At 46.9% G+C, this 22,114-nt stretch overlaps 1 protein-coding gene across 2 annotated transcripts in view; it reads right to left on the reverse strand.

Annotated features, from left to right (window-relative positions):
- ABCG4 (ATP binding cassette subfamily G member 4) overlaps window positions 1-22,114 on the reverse strand; it is a 71,204-nt gene that overhangs the window by 35,340 nt on the left and 13,750 nt on the right. For both annotated transcript variants that reach the window (XM_032964452.2, XM_032964453.2), the window contains exon 2: window positions 18,436-18,715. In XM_032964452.2, coding sequence (XP_032820343.2) covers window positions 18,436-18,715 — 280 coding nt within the window. The remainder of the gene's footprint in view (window positions 1-18,435; window positions 18,716-22,114) is intronic.

Genomic DNA, 22,114 nt, shown 5'->3' on the forward strand with positions numbered 1-22,114 from the left:
TGCAAGGCTGCTCACAGAAAGAAAAAAAACCCCGATACAAAAGCAGCGTTATTCTCTACTGTGCAGACAAAAGGGAGGCAGGCTCAAAGTCGAACGACAACAACAGTGCCCTTCGCTCTACTGAATAAAAGATGATCGTCGCATCGTTGCAAAAATAAACTATAATATAGAGTGTTGGCAAATATAGAAACGAAGGAGCGGCCTTGCTGGCAAGCAGGGTCAGAAACGTATCGGATTTCACGAGAAAGTAAAAAAAAAGACCACCCAGATAATGTTCTTGTGGTCCAGCCCAGGGATGTATTTGGATAATGTATCGAGCTACCTGTGTAGGAAAATGATAACCAGAGATGGGGTTTTTTTGCAGGTTGAGAGATTGGGGTCACCTATCACAGGCACGAGACCAGGGCACAATTTATGGGCAAGGGAAAATGACGCACCACTTAAGTGGATAACCAGTCAAAAGATAATCGCGATTATGATGCTTGTCAAAGTCACGGAATTTGTGAACGACTATTTGAATTCGTGCAAGAATAAAAGTCAGGCGTTACTACACGCTATGGTAATTCAATGATTACGACGGTGATTATGATGACATTTTGACAATGATGGCAGTCGCTAATTAAAATGTGCATCATAGTCATTCACAGCAATTTTGCAATCAACTGATATCACTTGTTCGTCTATCATCATCAGCCATGGTCAATCCACTGCTGGATAAAGCTCTTCAAGCTGTCACCAACTCTTGCGATGCAATAATCCGCATGGCAACTGCAACAGCCACCGATTTCATCGTTCCATCTCCTCGGTGGACATTGCCCCCGGAACAATTACCATTCCTTGACTGCCAGTCCATTATTGGAGTCTTTTTGTGTTTAGTTTGTTCTCCTTCCCCCGCACCAGCGATTAGCACGGTTGGCTATGTATGGTGCGAAATAAATTCAACATACATACAGACAGAGCCATCCATCGTATATGGAGACTCAATGTATGGAATTTCGCTATAACATAAAGTATAAATTAAGGCACAAATTCAATACATGTCGTGTTACATTCGCATATACAGAATGTTGAATCTCTCTACATTATACATCTACATTAAAAAATCTTGTGTGGGAATAAATGGTGCCGTCCTTGCCGCCTGGTACTGTAGCGTGCAGTGCAGCAGAGTGCCAGGGCTGCTGGTACTCTACGTGTACTCCCTTCAGCCGCTGCCAGTGGCAACAGCGGCGGTGTCGTTCCTTCTTCCTCCTCCTCCTCTTCCTCCCGGAAACCGGCACGGAAATGCTGCCCGAGGGTTTACTAGAGGGCATTGGCTCAAGGTAACCCGGCCTATCTTGCCACGAGCAGCAGCCAGCACGTAAACCGCATTTTGGGCAAGCGCTATTTGCGCAAAACGGAGATCCATAAGGCGATGCCGAAGGTGTTGTTCGGAAATCAATCGGCAATGCCGAGACGAAGCGTGTGCGGGTGTGCAAATCGAGTGCACGTCAGTGGTAAATTATTTGTTTTGTGTGAATGCCCCGATTGTGTAGGTGAACAGCACTGTGCAACGCAGGGCAATGGCAAATGTGAGACACGCAGGGTGAGCGGTGCGGTGGGGAACCGCATTTCTCCTGATTATAATAAAACAGTATCCTTTTTTTTTCAATTATTTGAAAGCAAAAATACCAGGCGTGCACCTCATGTGACAATCACCACGGTTTTTAACCAGCACTGTACAGTATTTTTGTTTCCCAGACTTATTTTGAGTATTATTAATATTTTATCACACAAATGATCGATTTTCTATTCAATGTGCTTAAAAAAAAAGTTTGCTGCATCCTTGAGTGTGATTCAATTATGCCTCGGGGCCGGATTTTTACCGCGTAAGAACGCATCTCCAAATATAAAATGGGAGGCAATGGGAATTTCGCCTTTCGGGACCACTTCTCAGGAGCATATCTGCTCCGTCTAGCCAAGCAGATGCCCATATTTATACCGACGATCGAATGCAAAGTTCTTGAATAACATCGCGGACACAGCTAAATGGAAGGCCACGATTGCCGACGGCTTTGAGAAAGGACATGGCACACAGAGAGAGAGAGATGACGATGATGATGATGATGAAATTAGCAAAGATAAACATGACAATGACCAAACTAAGCTGCCACACTTGGGCCAGAAGACAACACGGCCAAAAGTCAAACGGGTTCGACGCTCATCAACATCCCACGTAAAAAAAAAGGTACGGCAACGCAGGCGCCTTCAATGCCACCCACGAGCACCCTGAGAACGACGCTAGCCTGACCCAGATTACCCATAACGCCACGAGCCGGGAAACGCATTCATTCCGCGTGCTGGGGGAGCCAATCACCGCCCCGCCCCCGCATCTCGCGCACACAGCGCTCCCTTCAAATCGCTGCCAGTGGCAACAGCGGCGGTGTCGTTCCTTCTTCCTCCTCCTCCTCCTCCCGGAAACCGGCACGGAAATGCTGCCCGAGGGTTTACTAGAGGGCATTGGCTCAAGGTAACCCGGCCTATCTTGGAGCGAGCAGCAGCCAGCACGTAAACCGCATTTTGGGCAAGCGCTATTTGCGCAAAAACGGAAATCCATAAGGCGATGCCGAAGGTGTTGTTCGGAAATCAATCGGCAATGCCGAGACGAAGCGCTTGCGGGTGTGCAAATCGAGTGCACGTCAGTGGTAAATTATTTGTTTTGTGTGAATGCCCCAATTGCGTAGGTGAACAGCACTGTGCACGCAGGGCAATGGCAAATATGAGACACGCAGGGTGAGCTGTGTGGTGGGGAACCGCATTGCTCCTGATTATAATACAGTACCATTTTAGTTTTATTATTATTCGATGGAAATCGGAGGGGGTGAGGGGGGGGGATCATCTAGCCAATTAGAATTAGTTCGATCTCGATGACTTGCGCAACTTGTTACTTCAGCTAATTATATTTCAGCACGTTAAATAATAATGCCCTCGCGTTACGTCATGAAGGTTTGCCCTCGATGTTCTATTGTTCGTGTAGAAGTGCTCTGTAGATTCTCATTATTATTATCATATAGCAGGATCATGGAAAAATGGTCTCCGTGCTCTCCCTTGAGATTTACGGGTGAATTGCGTTGTGTAAATTCCATATTCCTATGGTGGGAACCAGTCTCCTCGTATAAGACCACCACCGAGCGGTACAGCCTCAGCAGGCAATGCTCAATTCCGTCGGTGCATGTCATCTTGAACGCATCCAAATCCTTGGGCTGCCCCGTTTTTATTATTATTAATCTTGACCGTCGGCCACTGGCTAACGCTGACGATGACAAACGACGGTTCTGGAATCTTAAAGGAAAGGATTTGGGGCACAGTTGGACTTACAAATGTAATAACAGATGTCCCAGTTTTATCGTACGAATACTGTGTTCGGTGCACCACTTAAACCCATTAATATGAATAATAAACGTGTGTAGACGGTCCGGCTACGCGGAGTTGGAGATCCAGGGTGCGCGCGTGCACCGGGGCTGTATTCTGTTGCCCTACATTCTGATATGGCCCATCTCACAACTGATCTCTGCACCACTTCCAACTCCCCCCAGAGAGACCAACCGACCAAGCAAATCAGCTACGATTCACTGGAGGCAGGGAAACTGCTCCACTGCCTCTTGACGGGAGAATTCAGTGAGCACAAATGAATTGTTGCTCACGGAATGCGGCAGTAAGAAGGCAGACTTTCTGATTTGAGCTTTTAAAAAGGGCCGTCGTGTTGATCTGTTTATAGCTCACACATCACAGCTTCATGGCCTTCAGAAATGGCAAGGGTCGATGCTCAAAATCCGTCAACGTTTTTTGTCGTGGAAAATTGTGCCACAAATGAGCCAATTTAGAAGTAAGGGAACTGCCATTTATCTTTAAGCAGAGGCCACAGACACCATTTGTGAGCTTGAAACTATTCACCTCCTGTGCATTTTGATGAATTGTCACAATTCAGGAGTCTCAATTTAGATTTTTTTTTTCTGCCATTCTGACGCATTTAGAATCTGCACTCGCTGTCGGGCAAGTGCTGGGTCATGTAAAAATTACATTCAACCATCTATTGCTGCTCTGGTGTAAAAGGTACAGCCCTGCAATTGCCTGTTAACGCCAGTGCTGGCAGAAGGGCCTCCTCCACTAGAAGGAGATCTGGAAAGCCCCATGGGGAGGGCATGTTGGCCTACTCTTCCACGCCGGCCAAACATGTTGGAAAAAGTGGGAGTACCCACACTTTAACCCCACCACACAGACGACCTGCAGGTGGACTGTGGTGTACCCATTCGTACTGCTGGGGTGGACAAGACGAAAGGGGGTGAGAGCCCAAACGAGCCGGCGACCTCCGGAATGCCGCCGCAGTTGCACCACCGTGGCAGCATCCGAAGGCTAAAGCAAGAACTGCGCAACAACGGTTGAATGTCTTGCGATCGCGAGTCCACGCGCCGTGTGCTCGACGTCACGATGCGGATTTATCCTTAAAGCTTTCACCTTCCTGGGGTATTTCAATCAAGCACTTTGGCCTTCCCAGCGTCTTTTAATTCACACTTTGACCTCCGCGGGGCGATTGAAATCAGATGGCGTTTTTTTTATATATATCTTGTTTGTCCCGTAGCGGACTAATTTAATGGTTGCTTTTTTCTGACTCCCACCTCTCATTACCCAAGTGGCCACTCTCCTGCAGCAACAGCAGCAGCAGCAGCAGCAACAGCAACGGTATCAAAGCACACCACAACATCACGAGCAATACTCATAATAAGCCCCGTTCTCAACTCAGCCAGGGTTGGAGTGTACGACAATCAACGTGAAGCCTGCAAGTTAAAATCCCATTTGCGGGGAGGGGGGGCAACTCATCCCCCTTTCGTCTCTCCGCAAATTCCACACTCTCGTGGCGCAGGGATGGGTTCATCCGTCATTGTGATCGACTGATGAATTCTCGCTAAATGTTGCGTTCGATAAAAGAATGCCCCACAGTGGGATAATGTGGTTAGGCTCACCGCTGCCGTAGGAATGTGGAATTTTCACCAATGGTTTCAGGGCTACAGCAGGCCGGCAACCGTCCCCGCAATCGAGGGCGTAAGAAAACTTTGAAATTTTGATTTAAACGGCACGATTTTGGTAGCAATAACACGACGATGTGGTGGTGGTAGTCCTAATCCCTATGCAGCACTACGCGCACCGAGTGAAAAGTTCCGCGTTCATTTAATGTCAGTGCCACCCAGAAGGTGGGGGTGGAGGTGGGGGGTGCACAAAAGGGGTCATTTTATCTTGGGCTTCACACCTCCGATTAACACAGTTGGCTATGTACAGCGCGAAAGAAGTTCGACATACATAGAAAAGAGGGCTTTGCAATGGACCTGTTTTTGTTGTTGTTGTTGTTATATTAAATAAGGGGGCCCCACGTGGACATATAAACTAAAACTATATTTTATTTTACCGGGTAAGGCCCACTGAGCTGTATAGCTCTGTCAGAAGCGACCTGGCCACAAATGATAGCTCAACGCAGTGGCTTATCGTGTGTAAATGTATAGCAGCCAAATGCTCTAAAAGCACATTACTAAATGTGGATGGAAAACCAGAGGAACCCGGAGAAAAATCCACGTGACCACGGGTAGGCATAAATGCAAACTCCCAAATATACAGGCATCAGGGTCGGTATCGAACCCACGACCACCTGCATACCAGGTGAGGTAGTTAACATCTCGCCACTGCGGTACACGTGGCAACAGGTGGAGGGGATGGTGACTCCAGGAACCGCTGGGCAGCCGCTCTTAACAATAATTACATTTACAAATTGCACGCTGCCTTTGTCGTCTCGTCGATGGCACCAAACGTAAAACACGACCGGCTATCACCGGATACGGTTACCGGATACGGTTACCGGATACGGCCAGAGGTGCCGCGTGTGCTTACAAAACAAACACGCAGGACTACAAGAAACAAGCGACGAATGGTTCACGGTTGCATCGGTGAGTGTGACGAGAGAAGGGTTGTGTGTGGCATGCCAGCATTATCTGTGCTCTCAAATAACGACGGTACAAGTGTGATGCTGTGCCGCCTTGTTCTGCATAACAACAAATTAGCCAGGGTAGTGGCACAGTGGTAATGTTCATGCCTCACAGCAAGAAGGCGCTGGCTTCGATTGCCAAAGTCGGTGCCTCTCTGTGTTGAGTTTGTCCGCTCTACCCCTGGTTCTGCATGGTTTTCCTCCAGATTCTCCAAAATTGCTTCCCATAGCAAAAAAAAATAAAACACATTCAGTGGATTCATATTCTTTGGTTTTTTTCGGTAAAGTCACGTAGGTAAAACAAAATTAAAATAAAAGAAAGCAACTAAATCAAATCACGCCGTTTCGGAGGCAAAACACAAGCTTCCGTCTTCAGGTGGAAGCTTCAAATCTAGAACATTCAGTAGAACCGGTATTGACCAAAACATCCCAATGCTGAAAAATTACGTGACAAATTACTCAATTAGGAATACGCACAGCAGCAACATAACCACCCCCCCCCCTCCTCTACTGCGAACACTAAGCAGGACCTCCCTGACAAAGAGTCTTGAGACTCGGCGAGGCTCTCTCTGTGGATAAACAAGAAACAGAGACCGCACGTACATTTGCAGAGGCCCTTCCGCCTGCAGGAGCACGAGCAAGCAACTGCAGGGCTGAACTTGTACAAATCGCTCAGCTTTCATAACATACTTGGAGCAATGCAGTACTGCGGCGAATTTTCCTGCATCCTGTAGTTGGTGGATGATGATCAAACCCCCAAACTAATGCAAGTAATATATAGATATGGCCGTGGTAAAATATTGAGCACGGGTAACTGTGGTGCAGCGAGGATCGCGCTCGTGTTACGAACCTGTCCACCCAAGTTAAATTCCTGACCACGGCTAACACTGGTGGCATGCGATACCCGAACCAGTACTGGCGCCCACCCCTCCTCCCTCAACCAGCTGACAATCGCGGTGAAGTAACGTCAATCAACGCCCATGACCGACAAGACACAAGTAGGCCTATATCCGGCAGTGCAATGACAAAGCGCCAAAAACAACAACAGTATTGTGAATCCGGTGACCAGAGTTCAATTCCCGGCCACGGCTAACGCCGGTGGTGAGCAATAGCCGCGCTGGTCTTGTGCCCACAATTGACCAGTGCGGTAAAAATACGGTCGAGCAAGGCCTTCGTCCAGTAGCTGATTGACAAAGGGAAGTAATTTAGATAAACATTCGCTATATAAATTAGTTTTCTTTGTGCTTACTGCCCAAGACTCTCAAACAAACACGATAATGATGCTCTTTCTCACCTCACTGAAAAAAAATTGCTTACTTCCAATGCAGAAGTCCGTGTTTAATCTCCAGCCGAAATCGATGTCACTTACAGCGCTTACAAATTGTGATGAAACGCCGAGTTTAAGTTATGCGGCACGTCTCAATTCGCTGAGCATCTTCCTTTCCTTAGGACAAAACCAAATTTGTTTCAAAGAAAATAACAAAAAACTACGACGTTTCGATCGCAACACAAGCGGTCGTCATCAGGAAAAGGGGGTTATAGACCACCCCCCCTGTTGCGATCGAAATGTCGTAGTTTTTTGTTATTTTCTTTGAATCTATCTACGTGACTTTACCGAAAGACCCCAAGAACATGAATTCATGCAGTCACGAAAGCTCTCAGTCAAGATGAATGTTGTATCAATACGAATAAAGATTTAAGACATCGAATGCAACTGAAATTGTGATTTTACCTTTTTAACTTCGAATAAAATCAAGGTCAACGGGTGCACCATTAACGCCAGCAAATAGAAAATTAAATTGATGATTGTAACCGATAACAATTGATTTGGCTTCATCCAGAGAATCCGTGTCATTCCAGACAACTAATCCATTATCTCGAGATGACCATTCGGGCTGTGACTTTAAGCGTTGACTTTGGTTAAGCGCATTGAAGACTTGGTCTGTGCTTTGCTGCTCCAATGAACAAATCCAAATTATAAAACTAAACTATTTTTATTTTACCAGGTAAGGCCACACCGAGCTATACAGCTCTTTTTCAGAAGCGACATCACCACAAATGATAGTGCAACAAAATGGCTTATCGCGTGGAAATGTATAGCAGTCATATATACTCCAAACGCATGATGATTCTAAAATGTGGAGGGGATAAAAAAACAGAAGACCCAGGACCATGGGAAAAGACACGCAACATCCAAATATACAGCAGCAGCAGGCATCGTCACGGTCGGGATCAAACCCACAACCTCCTGTATACCAAGCGAGGTAGTTAACATCTCATAGCCACCGTGGCGCCCCTGAGGCGGCGGTGCTCGTGTCCTGTTAGCAGCCCTGAGCCAGTGGGGTGGGGGGGGTACCCATCCAGGGTCGTAACGATCCTCTTGCAAACCCCCCACATTTTGCGAGCTGCTCGCTCTACGGCCGAGACAGCTGGCGATCCCTGGAGGAAGCGCAAAGCTGCAAGCCTCACTCTGCTAGGACACGCCGAGTTGATTACCAAAGCCGTGACCGAGCCTTCGTTAGTATCGCAAACGATCGGGTGGAGGGGTGTCTGAGGTGCAATTGACGAACGCCGATTGCAGCCGGCACCCCACGCGATGCAGGGTTCACCTCTCTCCGCTGTCTGGCTTCGACGCACCCAACCAGACGCGGCGTGGACAACAGAGAAGGGCACAGGCTGGGGTGAAATTTCTACTTCACCTCCGAATTTTACCGGAGTTCAAATGATGCCGTCACATCTGGGGCGAAGCATCCAGTTCCTACCCCACTGCACATACAATGGAACGTAAAGCAGTCAGACTGATTGATGATCCTTCTCACAGATTTACACCAGCCACACCCGCTCACCGGCGATCAGCCGCCTCCCTGTTACTCTTTCATCGCTACTGCCACGAACTTGCATGTTCTCGTCGTGGTTGCGTTGATTTTTTTTTACCACCGGGTCCTCCGGTTTCTCCCTCCACATTTAAAAACTCGCATTTAGATTATCCGACTGCTATAAATGTCCACATTATTAGCCACTTCGTTGAGCAATAATTTGTGGCCAGGACGTTTCTCAAAAAATAACTCATAGCACAGTGGGTTTTTCCTGGTAAAATTAAAACAGTTTTAGTTTACATTTGTTGATTTTCTTACATTTCCTATACTTTCAATTCCTATCGTTGTTTTTGTATTGTTTGTTGTAACTTTCTGACCCGCCTCTACCGGGCATCTGTCAAAAAGAGCTTCATAGCTCATGGGATTTCTCCAGGATAAATATTCTGATTCTGAACTTAACTCATTGATTCTGCCATCCATGTTGAGGCCTCGATCAGCCAGACACCGACTCTTTTTGTCTCATCCTGCGCACCACATTCAACCACCACCACTACCAATGCCACAACGCTTCTCTTTCTGCTTCTTCCCTCTCATCGCTTCCTCCAGGCTGGAATTCCTTGCCACCATCTATTTCCCAAAATTCGTAAAATTTTCCCCAAGCAACGAATTAACTCTTTGTCTATTACAAACTTTAGTGTTGTTTGCTGCTGGCGTCCTTGGCCATTGCACCTGCACTCAGCAACCGTGATACAAAATAATATTTATAATAATGATTATATTCCGCTGCACGAGAAACAGCGGAATATAGCTCAACCAACCGCAAGCCCACAAGGAAGTCCCCCACCCCCCCCCCCCCCCCCCCGTCTGCACACGCACGAGCCTCGTTTCTGGAAACGCATCTCGCTGTAAGCCGAACAAATAGAAATGTATTATAATTTGTCTTAAGTTAACTGGACACATGCGCACTGCCGATACGCTCTACGCAGCAATCGCTCACAAACAAAATTGTGATTGTAGCGAGCCGACGGACCTTTTGCAAAAAAAATTCCATTTCCTTAAATGCAATCTGTAGCTCGTTGCCGATCATGTGAAGTGACTGGCACTCGCAAGAGCACGAGAGAGTCAATACCAATCGGCTATCGTTCAACGGGGCCCTCTCCTGGCACGGCGTGTGTGCCAGTGTCACATGCATGACGCACGAGGTTATGACAGGAACTGGGCTGTTGAGACGATGATTGGAGGCAGCGGTAAACAGCACGAACACAAACACTGAAGCAAATCGCTGTCAGGTAAAGGTGCAGCCCTGCAACAACTGTAGTAATAGAGCAAGTGCAGAATCACTGAGCCGGAAATGATAGCTTGAAAGCATTTAGCGCGGGGCCCTTTGTAAGTGCAGGGCCCCCGTAGCATATGCTGCTTTGGCATCCACAAAAAACGTATCCACACCACAAGACCTTTACCTGTGGTGAACTCAATCAGAGTGTACTGCTTGGTGGACTCAGGTGGGGGGGGGGGTTAGGGGGGTGTTTACGAAGCGTGCCCATTGTGTCAACTCAGCTGCCACGTCCGGAGATGGAACTGGAAGCCTCTCCGCGTTGCAAGCCAGGCCCTCCTCACCATTACACCCACCGACGGCGTCCCTTTAAAGTTGCAATTTCATTCAACGTTTTGAGGCCCGTCGCTGTTGTGTTTCCGGACGACTCTGAGTAAACGGTTTACAAACTGCGATCGTCACCGTGACTAATGGTGGCTACGATTTAACTCGGTTTTCCCCGCAGAAGGGACGTCGAGTCTGAGTCGGCTTGCCCAGACCGTACGTGACCTTCGCGCGCGCAACCGAATAGCCGCGTAACATTTTCGGGACATTTCCCCCCCGCCCCGTCGTGGGCAACTCTTCATTTTGTGATGGGTTTTTTTTTGTCGCCGCACAGCGCGTACTTGGGCAGACAAAACTACTGACATCGTTACCACTGCTGAGCAGTTCTCGTGCTCAACGGTGGCTAGGAGATGTTAACTACCTCGCCAGATATGCAGGAGGGCCGTGGGTTCGATCCCGACCCTGATGCCTGCTGTATATTTGGAGTTTGCGTGTTCTCTCCGTGGTCGTGTGGATTTTTTCCGGGTGCTCCGGTCCTTAAACCTCCACATTTAGAATCGACGTGCGTTTAGGATTATTTGGTTGCTATAAATTTCCACGTGATGAAAAGCCACTTCGTTGAGCTATCTTTTGTGGCCAGGTGGCTTCTGAAAAAGAGCTACATAGCTCAGTGGGCCAAACCTGGTAAGATAAAACACTGTTTAGTTTAAACTAAAACTATTATAAATAGCTTATGTGGAAATGTATAGCAACCAGATACTCTAAACGCATGTTGATTCTAAATGTGGAGGGAATAAACCGTAGGACCCGGAGAAATACCCATACGACATGGAAAAACTTCAAATATACAGCCGTCACGGTCGGGGGGGGGGATCTAACCCACGACCTCCTGTATACCAGGCGAGGTAGTTAACATCTTGCCACCGAGACGGATGCAGTTGCGCTTTATCTAAACGTGTGCACCCGATGCGACTCTCTCAGCAGATAGATAAGTGACCCGCAGCTGAAAAGCTGTACACAATTTTGCAGTGCGAGCAGCCGTGCCCCCCCCCCCTCCCTCCCCCGTTCCGCTCAGGGTCGGAGATGCCAGAGGGGCACGCCGGAGACACGACGCCGGCGTGGGTTACGCCTGGCTCGCGCTGAAGGGAAATTGCAGCACGTATTGGGAGCGTGGTGCAACTGCTGCTGACCAACCGCTTCCATGCCGCACACCGCACTCGGAGTCACCACCGCTGCCCGGCGAGGCCCGGGCGGTAACCGCAGTTGCCACTGGGCGAGGGCGTCGCCTCGCAACGACGACGCGCAACGCAAATTCAAACGCGCGCGCGCGCGCGCGTCTAGGCAGACAATGTAGGAATCAGATGTATTTGCACTGGGGGAATCCGATGAGCTATGAAGCTCTTTTTCACTGATGAAGAGAAGGCGAACCCGCAGGCTGCAAGCGTTTGGATTTGTCTGGCGGTTCTTTAGTTAAGCCGTCAGAGGCATTCGTCATCGTCGGCCATGGCCAATCGACTGTTGGATGAAGGCCTCCCAAAGCCGCCGCCGCCACCTCTCGCGATCCTGAGATGCAAAAATACACCCTGCAGCTGAAACCGATTTTATCACTCCATCTCCCCGGTGGACGTCCTCTCTGACTCGTTCCGTTCCTCGGCTGCCACTCTGTTGTTATTATTCTTCTACTTAGCCACCGGCCATCATCCCTCCTAGCAAAGTGTCCTGCCCAAGACCCACTCACTGTCCTTAAAAGTGTGAATAATCTCATTAACAACCGGGGTGTGTTGAGGGTTACTGGAAGACGGGCTGCTCATTTTTGTTCGTGTGTTTTCTGCGGGTCACTGTTACGAGCGTTGTTTTTTTCTACGTGCGACTGGGTTGTCCTTGCAACAAGGGTGCCCCGACTACTCCTTTGCTCAAGCTGAATAAATATATAAAGGAGGCAATATTGAGATGATAATAATAATAGCTGCACTGTTCCAAAAAACCTTGAAAACTGTGCACTTCAGAACCAAGGATTGATAAAGACAGTGGCGTGCGCTGTTTCGCTATAAAATGTAAGGGCGGTTTGAATGGCTTAAAAACTCTTTGTACGTAAAACATCACGGTGACCTTTCATTCTGCCCTCCACTAAGCGTGACGTAGAGTCGGCAAACTATCAATCACCGCTCGTTGGCATTACACTTAATTTTTTTTTTAAGTTCTCATTTGTTAATGCACATGATAAAACAAAAGAATGCACATCGATTAGTGTAATGCCGTGACATGTCTCTTATTTAAATCCAGTGAGACCGTTAATTTCATTTGAATTCCTCCGGAAGGTTGTTTCTCACGATGGCAGCTCATATGCACTCATCATCAGCCACGATTTATACGCTGCTGAATAAAGGCCTGCCCAAGCCATCGTCAACTCTCACTGTCCTGTGATGCAACAATCCATGCAAGCTCCTGAACTCGAGACAATTTCATCGCTCAATCTCCGTTTTATCCGCAAATTGTTTGCGGATAAGAGGAGCTGAACGGACAAATTAGTACTACTACAGTATACGCAATGATTTGCCTTTTTCCAGATATGAGCAGAGTATAAGTGCCGATATTATCCATGAAGCTCATCCCATAGGTTGTTGCGGATAAGCTGACATTTTTCTGTCCTGCATTGCTACCACAACCAATCCCCAAAACTGTATTCAGCATTTGCATACCACATTTTAAACTGTGGTTGAATCGAAACAGAAATATTGTTGATGACCAAATAAAGGGCTGCATAAAGTATGGCTTACTTTCAAATTGTACTCGGCTATGTGGATCGAGCGGAGATCTTCAAATGTGACACCCACCTGCAAGGGCAGTGAGGCACCTATAGGCATCAGTACAGGAAGTAGGTTGACGATCTACTGTATGCGAGCCTACAACATAAGCCTTACGACTGTTTAAACGTCTAAATCCGGCTCCCCACCACCAATCTGACGCATACACGAATACCTAATTTTGAAAAGCCATTCGAACGTACAACGGCAAATATTTATCTCGAGTGTGCAGCGACCACAGCACCCGTGATTAGCACAGAAATTCCGCGCGGTGCGCTTATTGAACGCGAAGGACTAAGCAGTGACTTCTCACTCGCGCGCGCAGACAAAAATAGAACCAAGCCTAGCCGGCGGTCTGTCTCCTCCTGACCCGCTCTGATATAACTCCTACCATTGTTATTGTTTTCCCGTGAACTTCGGTCATTGGATTCCCGTCGAAGGTTCGGTCTACCGGACCGCGCCGTCTCATGCGCACGGTGTCCAACCACCGCGCCGCTGCAAGTTATAAAAACACTCCTCTTTCCGCTTCTTCCCTCGTACTGCTCAACTTGGGAATTCCCTCCCAATGTCTCTTTCCTTCCCCTCCCCCCCCCAACCACCCCCAGGTTCGTATAAACGACCCTTGCTAGATTCAAGTCGCATTATTCATCTAACACGAGGGTCAAAGCATTAAAAAAGTGTGCTGTTAATTGCTGGCCGCGTGGCAATTTTGGGCCTTCGGGGCCTGCGCTCCATGACAGAGAGAACGGGCCCCGATTACCGGGACAAACCGAACGTACGCGAGTCGCGTTGTGGCCCTCGCGTGGCTGCGATCGCTTTGGCTTGAAGATTAAATGCTTACCTAAAACAGACACTGCATGGTTTCCTAAACTATCACGCAAACTCCGGTTATACTCGCAGCAGCGGCGGCGGCTTTCGGCTGGCCATTGAGCAAAGACGGTCACCGCATCACGTGCTTTCAGCTGCGCTTCTGCGGCCGTCTGGAACGCTCCTCCTTACAATATTAGCAAGCCACTGGAGTTGTGCACTTGAAAATGTAGATTTTAAAACTAATTTCTTTTAAACTGCTTTTCGTGTTTAGTTTGCTGTCCTTCCCCTGCACCTCTGACTAGTGCGGTTGGCTACGTACGGTGCGAAAGAAGTTCAACATACATACAGCAGTATGTGCAGCAGTGATTACATTAACGTGCGTATGGAAAAAAATATTGTGACTTAATTACTGTGGGGGCAAGCCGAGACGTCGCAATTAAATCTTACGCGTGTTGCTTTTGGTATCTTCTTTACTGATAGAACAGTTGGTTATAGTGTGAAATAAGTTCAGTATACTTACATACATTGTGGCCAGGCACACAGCGATATTTAACTGCACGACTTCAATCTAACAGGGCTGTATATTAGGCGACGGGTAGTTAGCACATGCAGTGCAGATAACGATGTCTCTCCTTTGCATACTCACAACGTTTCTATAGCTCTAGTTGCCACTTTAAAGGACAGATCGAAAAAGCAACGATTCACAACTTGACTTCTCACAGCCCTCAACAGCTGCGGAATAAGCTACAATACAAAGTTCTTATTGACCAGCACTTGGAATCGACGTGAACTTCACAAATTGATGAACTGTCATGAATCCGGACAATAACACTGTAGTCTCTCCTATTATTTTTGTCGCATTCATTCCGTCTCATTTTGCACCGGTTCACATTTTGTTTCGTCTTGTTCTCTGCCACTTTCATAATTCGTAAATATGAATTGGTTGTTGTAACACATGCATGGAGCGCGTGTATCGTTGCGTTACAATAATCAGTTTTAATTAAATAATTGTTACGTCATCTCGGACCACCACGTGTGGCAACAACCCGCTGCGAGTCTCCAAACTGCCCGAGGAGCAACACTTTACAACAATGCGATCCACTCAACTTTGTGTTCAACCTTTCACCACTGAAATGAAACACAAAAAAAACTTATTTTTGTGATACTGCATTGGGCAGTGGTCCACGAAAATAAACAGGAGGACCCTACCGTCGGACCTCCCGGGTTTCAAGCGTCCACACCGCCAATGGTCGACCATCAACCGAATCGAGAACGGGCCAAGTGGCCGATGCGGCCACCCGATGCCACAAATGGCGCATGGAAGAATTTGGCGGCCTGCGAGCGGCGCGGCCACTAATCCCAAACCGCCGACCCACATCGTGAACACGTCGCCGCTACCGCTGCCTTCACTCCTGTGAAGGAGGAACGGACGCGAGATCCACTCTGCTTCCGAACAGACAATGGAGTGGACACATTTATACTAACGCGATCTAACCCAAAAACCTTTATTATGAATATTGGTTGACGAAAGCAGGCGTGTCAAATGGAGTGGATAACAACATCTAAAATCTGCTGTTATTAATCCACACGAAAGAATAAGTGGTGCACAAGCAAAAACGGCAACAACAAAAACCCACATTTGTCAACAACACTGCCCTAAAAGGAAAAATATATATATAAAAGAGATGACGTATTGGGTAATGACCCTTGGTCATAGCAAGTGACAATGAAGAAGGACTATGGCCTGAAACGTCACTTGTGTAAAGATATCTTTACTTCTTTTAGGGCAACGTTATTTGACGAATGTTCATAATCGAGGTTTTTGGGATAGATCGCGTAAAAATATAAATGTGTCGTTAAACCCGCCACCACCAGACACAGCCAATTAGTAAGGGTTTGTCACGTAAACAAAACGTGCCAATTAGTTAATAGCTCAGCACACCGATGTGTTGGAGAGTAAACCCACTACAACATTTACCATACAAGCACCGTGGCGTTTCGCCGATAATTACAACCAGTCTCATCAGGCGACAGCCAGAGTTGTGGAGAAATTCTCCTGTCTCGGTCTTAAATAGAGGGAAAAAAGTGATGTCGTCACTTGTGAGCCGATCCGGTGCGATGAGAAAAGGGGGGAGCGTTAACGTACATTCATATAAATTACAATATGAATACATTATTCACAGTTAATCAACATAATGTTGGTCGTGTTAATTTGACGAATGTGTTGAGCTTTTTTAACCACTTCATCAAGAGTAGCTCAACAAGAGTGGAAGTGGAAGATGCCACCCCCCCCCCTCTTGTTGGGGGGGGGGGGGGCATCTTTTCATCAATCCTTGTGGACATATTTTGGCCAAATAACAAAAAATGTGGAATCAGTGCAACCGCTATTGTTCCAACCACGGGTGCCAATACCTGTCACGGAACTGTAAAGCAAACCTGTGTTCAAACATAGATGGGAACACAATACAAAAGAGGCTCACGGGTGAAACGACGGTCAATGTGTTGGTCTAAAATCTACAAAATCAAACGGAGAAAAACAATCGCGCATTTACTGAGTATCCAGTGGCTCTCTTTTTGGTGAGCAGCACCATGCTCACAAAAGCATACGGTGGGTAGGGCGTCCATTCCAATCGGCCGGCCTGAAACAAAGGTGGAAATCCCACCATGCTATGGTAGGAACCAGTGTTTCCACAGGCCGACTGATTGACCGCAGAACTGGACGTATGTTGAACTTCTTTCGCACAGTACGTAGCCATCCGTGCTAATCGGAGGTGCGGGGGGAAGGACAAACTAAACAAAAGAGCAGTTCTACAGAAATTAGTTTTCAATCGAGATTATTTAAAAGTGCATAGCTCCAGTGGCATCTTAACATCGGAAGGAAGAGCGCATCTGACTTCTTTGTTCGATGGCCGAGCAAACAAAGCCGCTGCTGCGAGGCTGACCGAAGTTCGCGTGACAGTCTATGCTCCTTGACAGGAATATTTTTGATGTTTTTTTCTTTCCTGTATTTTCTGTTTGCACAGTCACATAATCACTTTAAGATGTTTTCTTGTTCATGTTTTTTGTTTGTTGCGGTTGCACCCGATTCAAGAGCCAGAATGGCTCACAGGGCTATACCAAATAAATGAACTATGAACTAACTATGACAAGGTGTGTCCTTCCGCCAATTAAGTGACCTCTCATCTAGACACACTGCATCAGGCACGCAAATTATTCCGAGTCCACCTAAGGGAATTTCCAGGCCAGACTGAGAAACTGAATGACACCAGTGATGAGATTGGAGCCAAGACTGCCAGTAGTGTAAATGCGTGCCGTGTGATAACCACACATGCACACGTGAATATGCATTTACACATGTGAGCAGACACGTAAACAACAACATATGTAAAGTGAACAGCCTGTAAGTGCAGAGAAAGATTCCGTTTGTGCACCACACCAGGTACTTCTTGCCTAAAATAACATCAAGAATTCACATTTATGTAACCCCATACAACTGTCAGGACTGGCTCAGAAACCAGTTCCACCTAGGTTGCTTGCGCAGTGTGCTAGCGAACCACTGCACCAACGCTCCAAACGCGTTTACAAATTTTAAAATTACAGCCCAAATTACTCCGTTGGAATATACACAGCAATCACCACCACCAAATGGCAACACTTGGCAGGACCCTCGTGAAACCGAGAGTAACGATGCTCGTCGAGGCTTTCCCGGGTTAAACAAGTGGAATAATAAGAATAAATAAAGAACACACGCGTGCACAACGATCGACAGGCCAAACAGCAGCGGCTGGAACATCAGCAACAGCAGCAGCGGCTGGAACATCAGCAACAGCAGCAGCGGCTGGAACAACAGCAACAGCAGCAGCGGCTGGAACAACAGCAACAGCAGCAGCGGCTGGAACAACAGCAACAGCAGCAGCGGCTGGAACAACAGCAACAGCAGCAGCGGCTGGAACAACAGCAACAGCAGCAGCGGCTGGAACAACAGCAACAGCAGCAGCGGCTGGAACAACAGCAACAGCAGCAGCGGCTGGAACAACAGCAACAGCAGCAGCGGCTGGAACAACAGCAGCAGCAGCAGCGGCTGGAACAACAGCAGCAGCAGCAGCGGCTGGAACAACAGCAGCAGCAGCAGCGGCTGGAACAACAGCAGCAGCAGCAGCGGCTGGAACAACAGCAGCAGCGGCTGGAACAACAGCAGCAGCGGCTGGAACAACAGCAGCAGCGGCTGGAACAGCAGCAGCGGCTGGAACAGCAGCAGCGGCTGGAACAGCAGCAGCACCTGGAACAGCAGCAGCGGCTGGAACAGCAGCAGCAGCTGGAACAGCAGCAGCAGCTGGAACATCAGCAGCAACAGCAGCAGCAGCTGGAACAGCAGCAACAGCAGCAGCAGCAGCAGCTAACCTCGCTTCCTCCAGCAGGAGCCCTCGCGGACGGAGTAGCTCAGCTCGTGGAACTCGAGCTCGAGTGCGGGCCGACGGGGCAGGTGCGAGAGGCGCTGTGCCTCCGTGATGTGGTTCTCCACCTTCTTGAGGTGCGTGGCGAGCAGCGGAACGTCGGGCGCCGCCGCCGCCGCCGCCGCCGCGCCGCCACCGGCCATCGCCGACGGCGGCAGCGGGCATGCGATGGGCTCCATCGCCACGTTCACGTGCTCGCCCTCCTTCTCCATCTTCACGCCCAAGCTCTGCGGAGGCACGTGCAAACGCACCGTCAGGGTCTCCTCTCCGTATCACTCACTCACTCTCTCTCTCGTCGTCGTCGTCATCCTGCCAAAGCAACCGACTTGCTGACAACTTAAACTAAACTATTTTTATTTTTTGATTTAAAGCTTTCGTGACTGCAGTAATTCATATTCTTAGTTTTTTCGGTAAAGTCACGTTGAAGAGAAACAACAAAATAACAAAATATATATAAAACAATAAAAAATTCTCACGACGTTTCGACCATAACTCAAACGGTCGTGATAATTTTTTATTGTTTTATATATATATTTTGTTATTTTGTTGTTTCTCTTCAACGTGACTTTACCGAAAAAACTAAGAATATTTTTATTTTTTCAAGGTAAGGCCCACTGAGCTATATAGCTCTTTTTTCAGAAGCGACCTGAATATCAAAAATGATAGCTTAACGAAGTGGCTTATCACGTGGACATTTCCCGCAGTAAAATACTGGAAAGACATGTCGATTTTAAATGTGGAGGAGAAAAAACACGCAAACTCCAAATATACAGACGTCAGGGTAAAGATGGAACCCACGACCTCCTGCATACCAGGTGAGGTAGTTAACATCTCACCATTGCGGCACACGTGGCGACAGCGCGCGTAGGCGACGCGTTTCTGAACGAGTTCCTGTTCCTACGCCACCGTGTGACTCACCACGGAGGGGAGACGGCAGAAAACGTGGGCTGCTGCTGCTGCAGGACAAACTGGGTCTCACGCCGAGACTTCGACGGCTACATGTTTTGACCACTCCGTCGTGACCCGGTAGACAAATCGTTTCGTGTTTAGTGGGGGGGGGGGGGGACATTGAAAATAAAAAAAAAACATTAAAATAATAATATTCTTATGTTTAGTAATAGTCAATAAAGAAGAGGGTGGTAACAAACCAATCTGATACGGACTTTGTTTTAAGGTGGTCACACAGCATGTCTGGTCTCAACAACCAAACCTAATTTACATTATTGCCTCATTTGGCGGAAAAACTATTACATATTTAACCATGGCTACAATTTTGGTCCGGCGGTGAAGTGAAATCTTGATAACGGCTGTAAAAACACACGAGGTTAGACACTTGTACATATATATGTTGAACTTCTTTTCGCACCGTACGTAGCCATCTGCGCTAACTGGAGGTGCCTCGGGAAGAACAATAAACTACACACAAAAAGCAGTTCGAAAGCAATAAGTTTTCTAACCTCGATCTAACAGTGCATAGCTCCAGATGCTTCCTAATATCGGAGGAGTGTTGCGGAAGCCCGCAGAAGCGCATCTGAAAGCGCGCGATGAGGTTGACCGTCTTTGCTCGACGGTCAACCAAAAACAGCCGCTGCGAGGATGAACGGAGCTCGCGCGATGGTTCATGCTCCTTGACGAGATCAGCAAAGGTGACAAAATCGAAGCTTTAGCATACCACGCACCCTTTTGACTTTTTACACGTACCCTTTGTTAAGATTTGTTTTGCATTCATATCAGCCGACCGAAATGGGACCCTTCGCATTAACGGCGCTTTCACATCAGAGAAGTGCACATTCTGTGCCACCCTTCGCAAGGGAAACGGCTGGCTTTTGCATTCATGCACCCCTTCACAAAGGGTTACAATAGGTGTAAAAATATCAAACATCCACAATTTCCCTTTAATACAGCGAAAGATGCATTTGTCAATGTTTCTGCATGAGAGCGCATACATGTATAATGGTGTGAAGCAGGGAAACTTGGCATTTTTGGTGAAAGATCACTGTTGACCATCTGCTCAAAGGGCTAACTTTAGCACGGCAGACAGTTGTGGATTGCAGTTGGATGCGGTTCCTGTAATCAAAGGGTGAATGTGGTTCAAATAGTTCGGAACGACTTGATTTTGAAGCAAACATAACTCGTGGGTTGATCACACCTCCGATTAGCACGGTTGGCTACGTAAGGTGCGAAAGTTCACATACATACGATCGTTGAAATACTTTTTACACACTTTCTTTTTACTCACTCTGTCTGTAGTTGTATCTTCAAATCTTGTAACTCAATTTTAACCCACTTCCCAATGTGGCATTGACTTTAAACTTGGTATACTTATGTCATACTGATAACAATACTATATTCTATCATAAAACATTTTAATTTTTAAATATTTTTTTTCATGTTATGTTTCGGCTTGGGTCTAATTGTCCACGCTCAACTGACGTTGGCTGCAATTGGCCACGGTCCCCTTATGTTGTGGCAAGCTTCATGGCCACTTTCTGGAGTCGCGGAGTTCTGCTATTACTAGTACATTTCATAAAAGCGTGTTTAAAAAAAGTTTTTAAAAATATTACTTATTAAAAATATATAACTCTAAAACTGTTAATGTACCATTTTTCGCCACAATAGGATTTCTAACAATAAGCAAACAGTACCGTAATGTACACGTTTAGAAAAGGGATTCAATTTAAAAAAACTAATTTTAAACTGCAGTCGTTAAATAAATAAAAAGTTGCATATATCATGAATAATAAATACGTGTGGCAGCATCTTGCATGGGATATTTCATCAAGCAGTGGATTGAACATGGACGATGACAAAAAGTACAACTTAATATTCAATGGAAAGAAACCAGTCAGTGCATTAATTACAACCTAAAATCTTAAAATACGAGTGGTAATGAATGACTCTCGTCCAGAAATAGCTCAAGGTAGCACACTGTGTATCACCCCTTCTGTAAACACACCAATTGGCTGAAAACATTTGAATATTCTCGAAATGTGCGTTTAATAATATTTGGCTGCTATACATTTCCACTTAAGCTACTTCGTTGAGCTATCATTTGTGGCCTGGTCGTTTCTGAAAAAGAGCTAGATAGCTCTGTTGGCCTTACCTGGTAAAAGTAAAAATTGCTTTCAGTTTTTTTTGTTTAATATTATAGAGAAGTGCAGAGCAATAATTGGCACCGGCTCATTGCCTCGAGGCCTTCCAGCTTGTCGTGTGGTTCTTCAGCTATTGTGAGAATTCAATTTGCATGAACGACCATTATATGAGATTTTTATTTTATTTTTAGACCCCAATGCTGGGGTAAGGCAGCGCTTTATACAGACTTAAATATTTGCAACACTTTTATATATAAGAAAATAAATGAGGGGGGGGGCACGGAAATGACTACATAAAAGAAGCTTTCACGTTGCTTTTGCCAGGTGTCGTGCGTACCTGATCATTCGCTAAAGATGTTACTTAAGAATTTATCAGATGAGCTAAGCAGGTGGGAATTTGCTCTCCAACACACCGGCGTGCTGTACAAGCAACGAAATGGCATGTTTTGTTTGCGTTACTAAACCTCACAAATTGGCTGTGTCGGGTGGTAGCGGGTTTAATGACACATGTATATATTAACGCGATCTAACCCA

The sequence above is a fragment of the Petromyzon marinus genome, chromosome 32, assembly GCF_048934315.1.
Source record: "Petromyzon marinus isolate PM22_M1 ecotype Great Lakes invasive population chromosome 32, UKy_Petmar_22M1.pri1.0, whole genome shotgun sequence".
Lineage (NCBI taxonomy): Eukaryota > Metazoa > Chordata > Hyperoartia > Petromyzontiformes > Petromyzontidae > Petromyzon > Petromyzon marinus.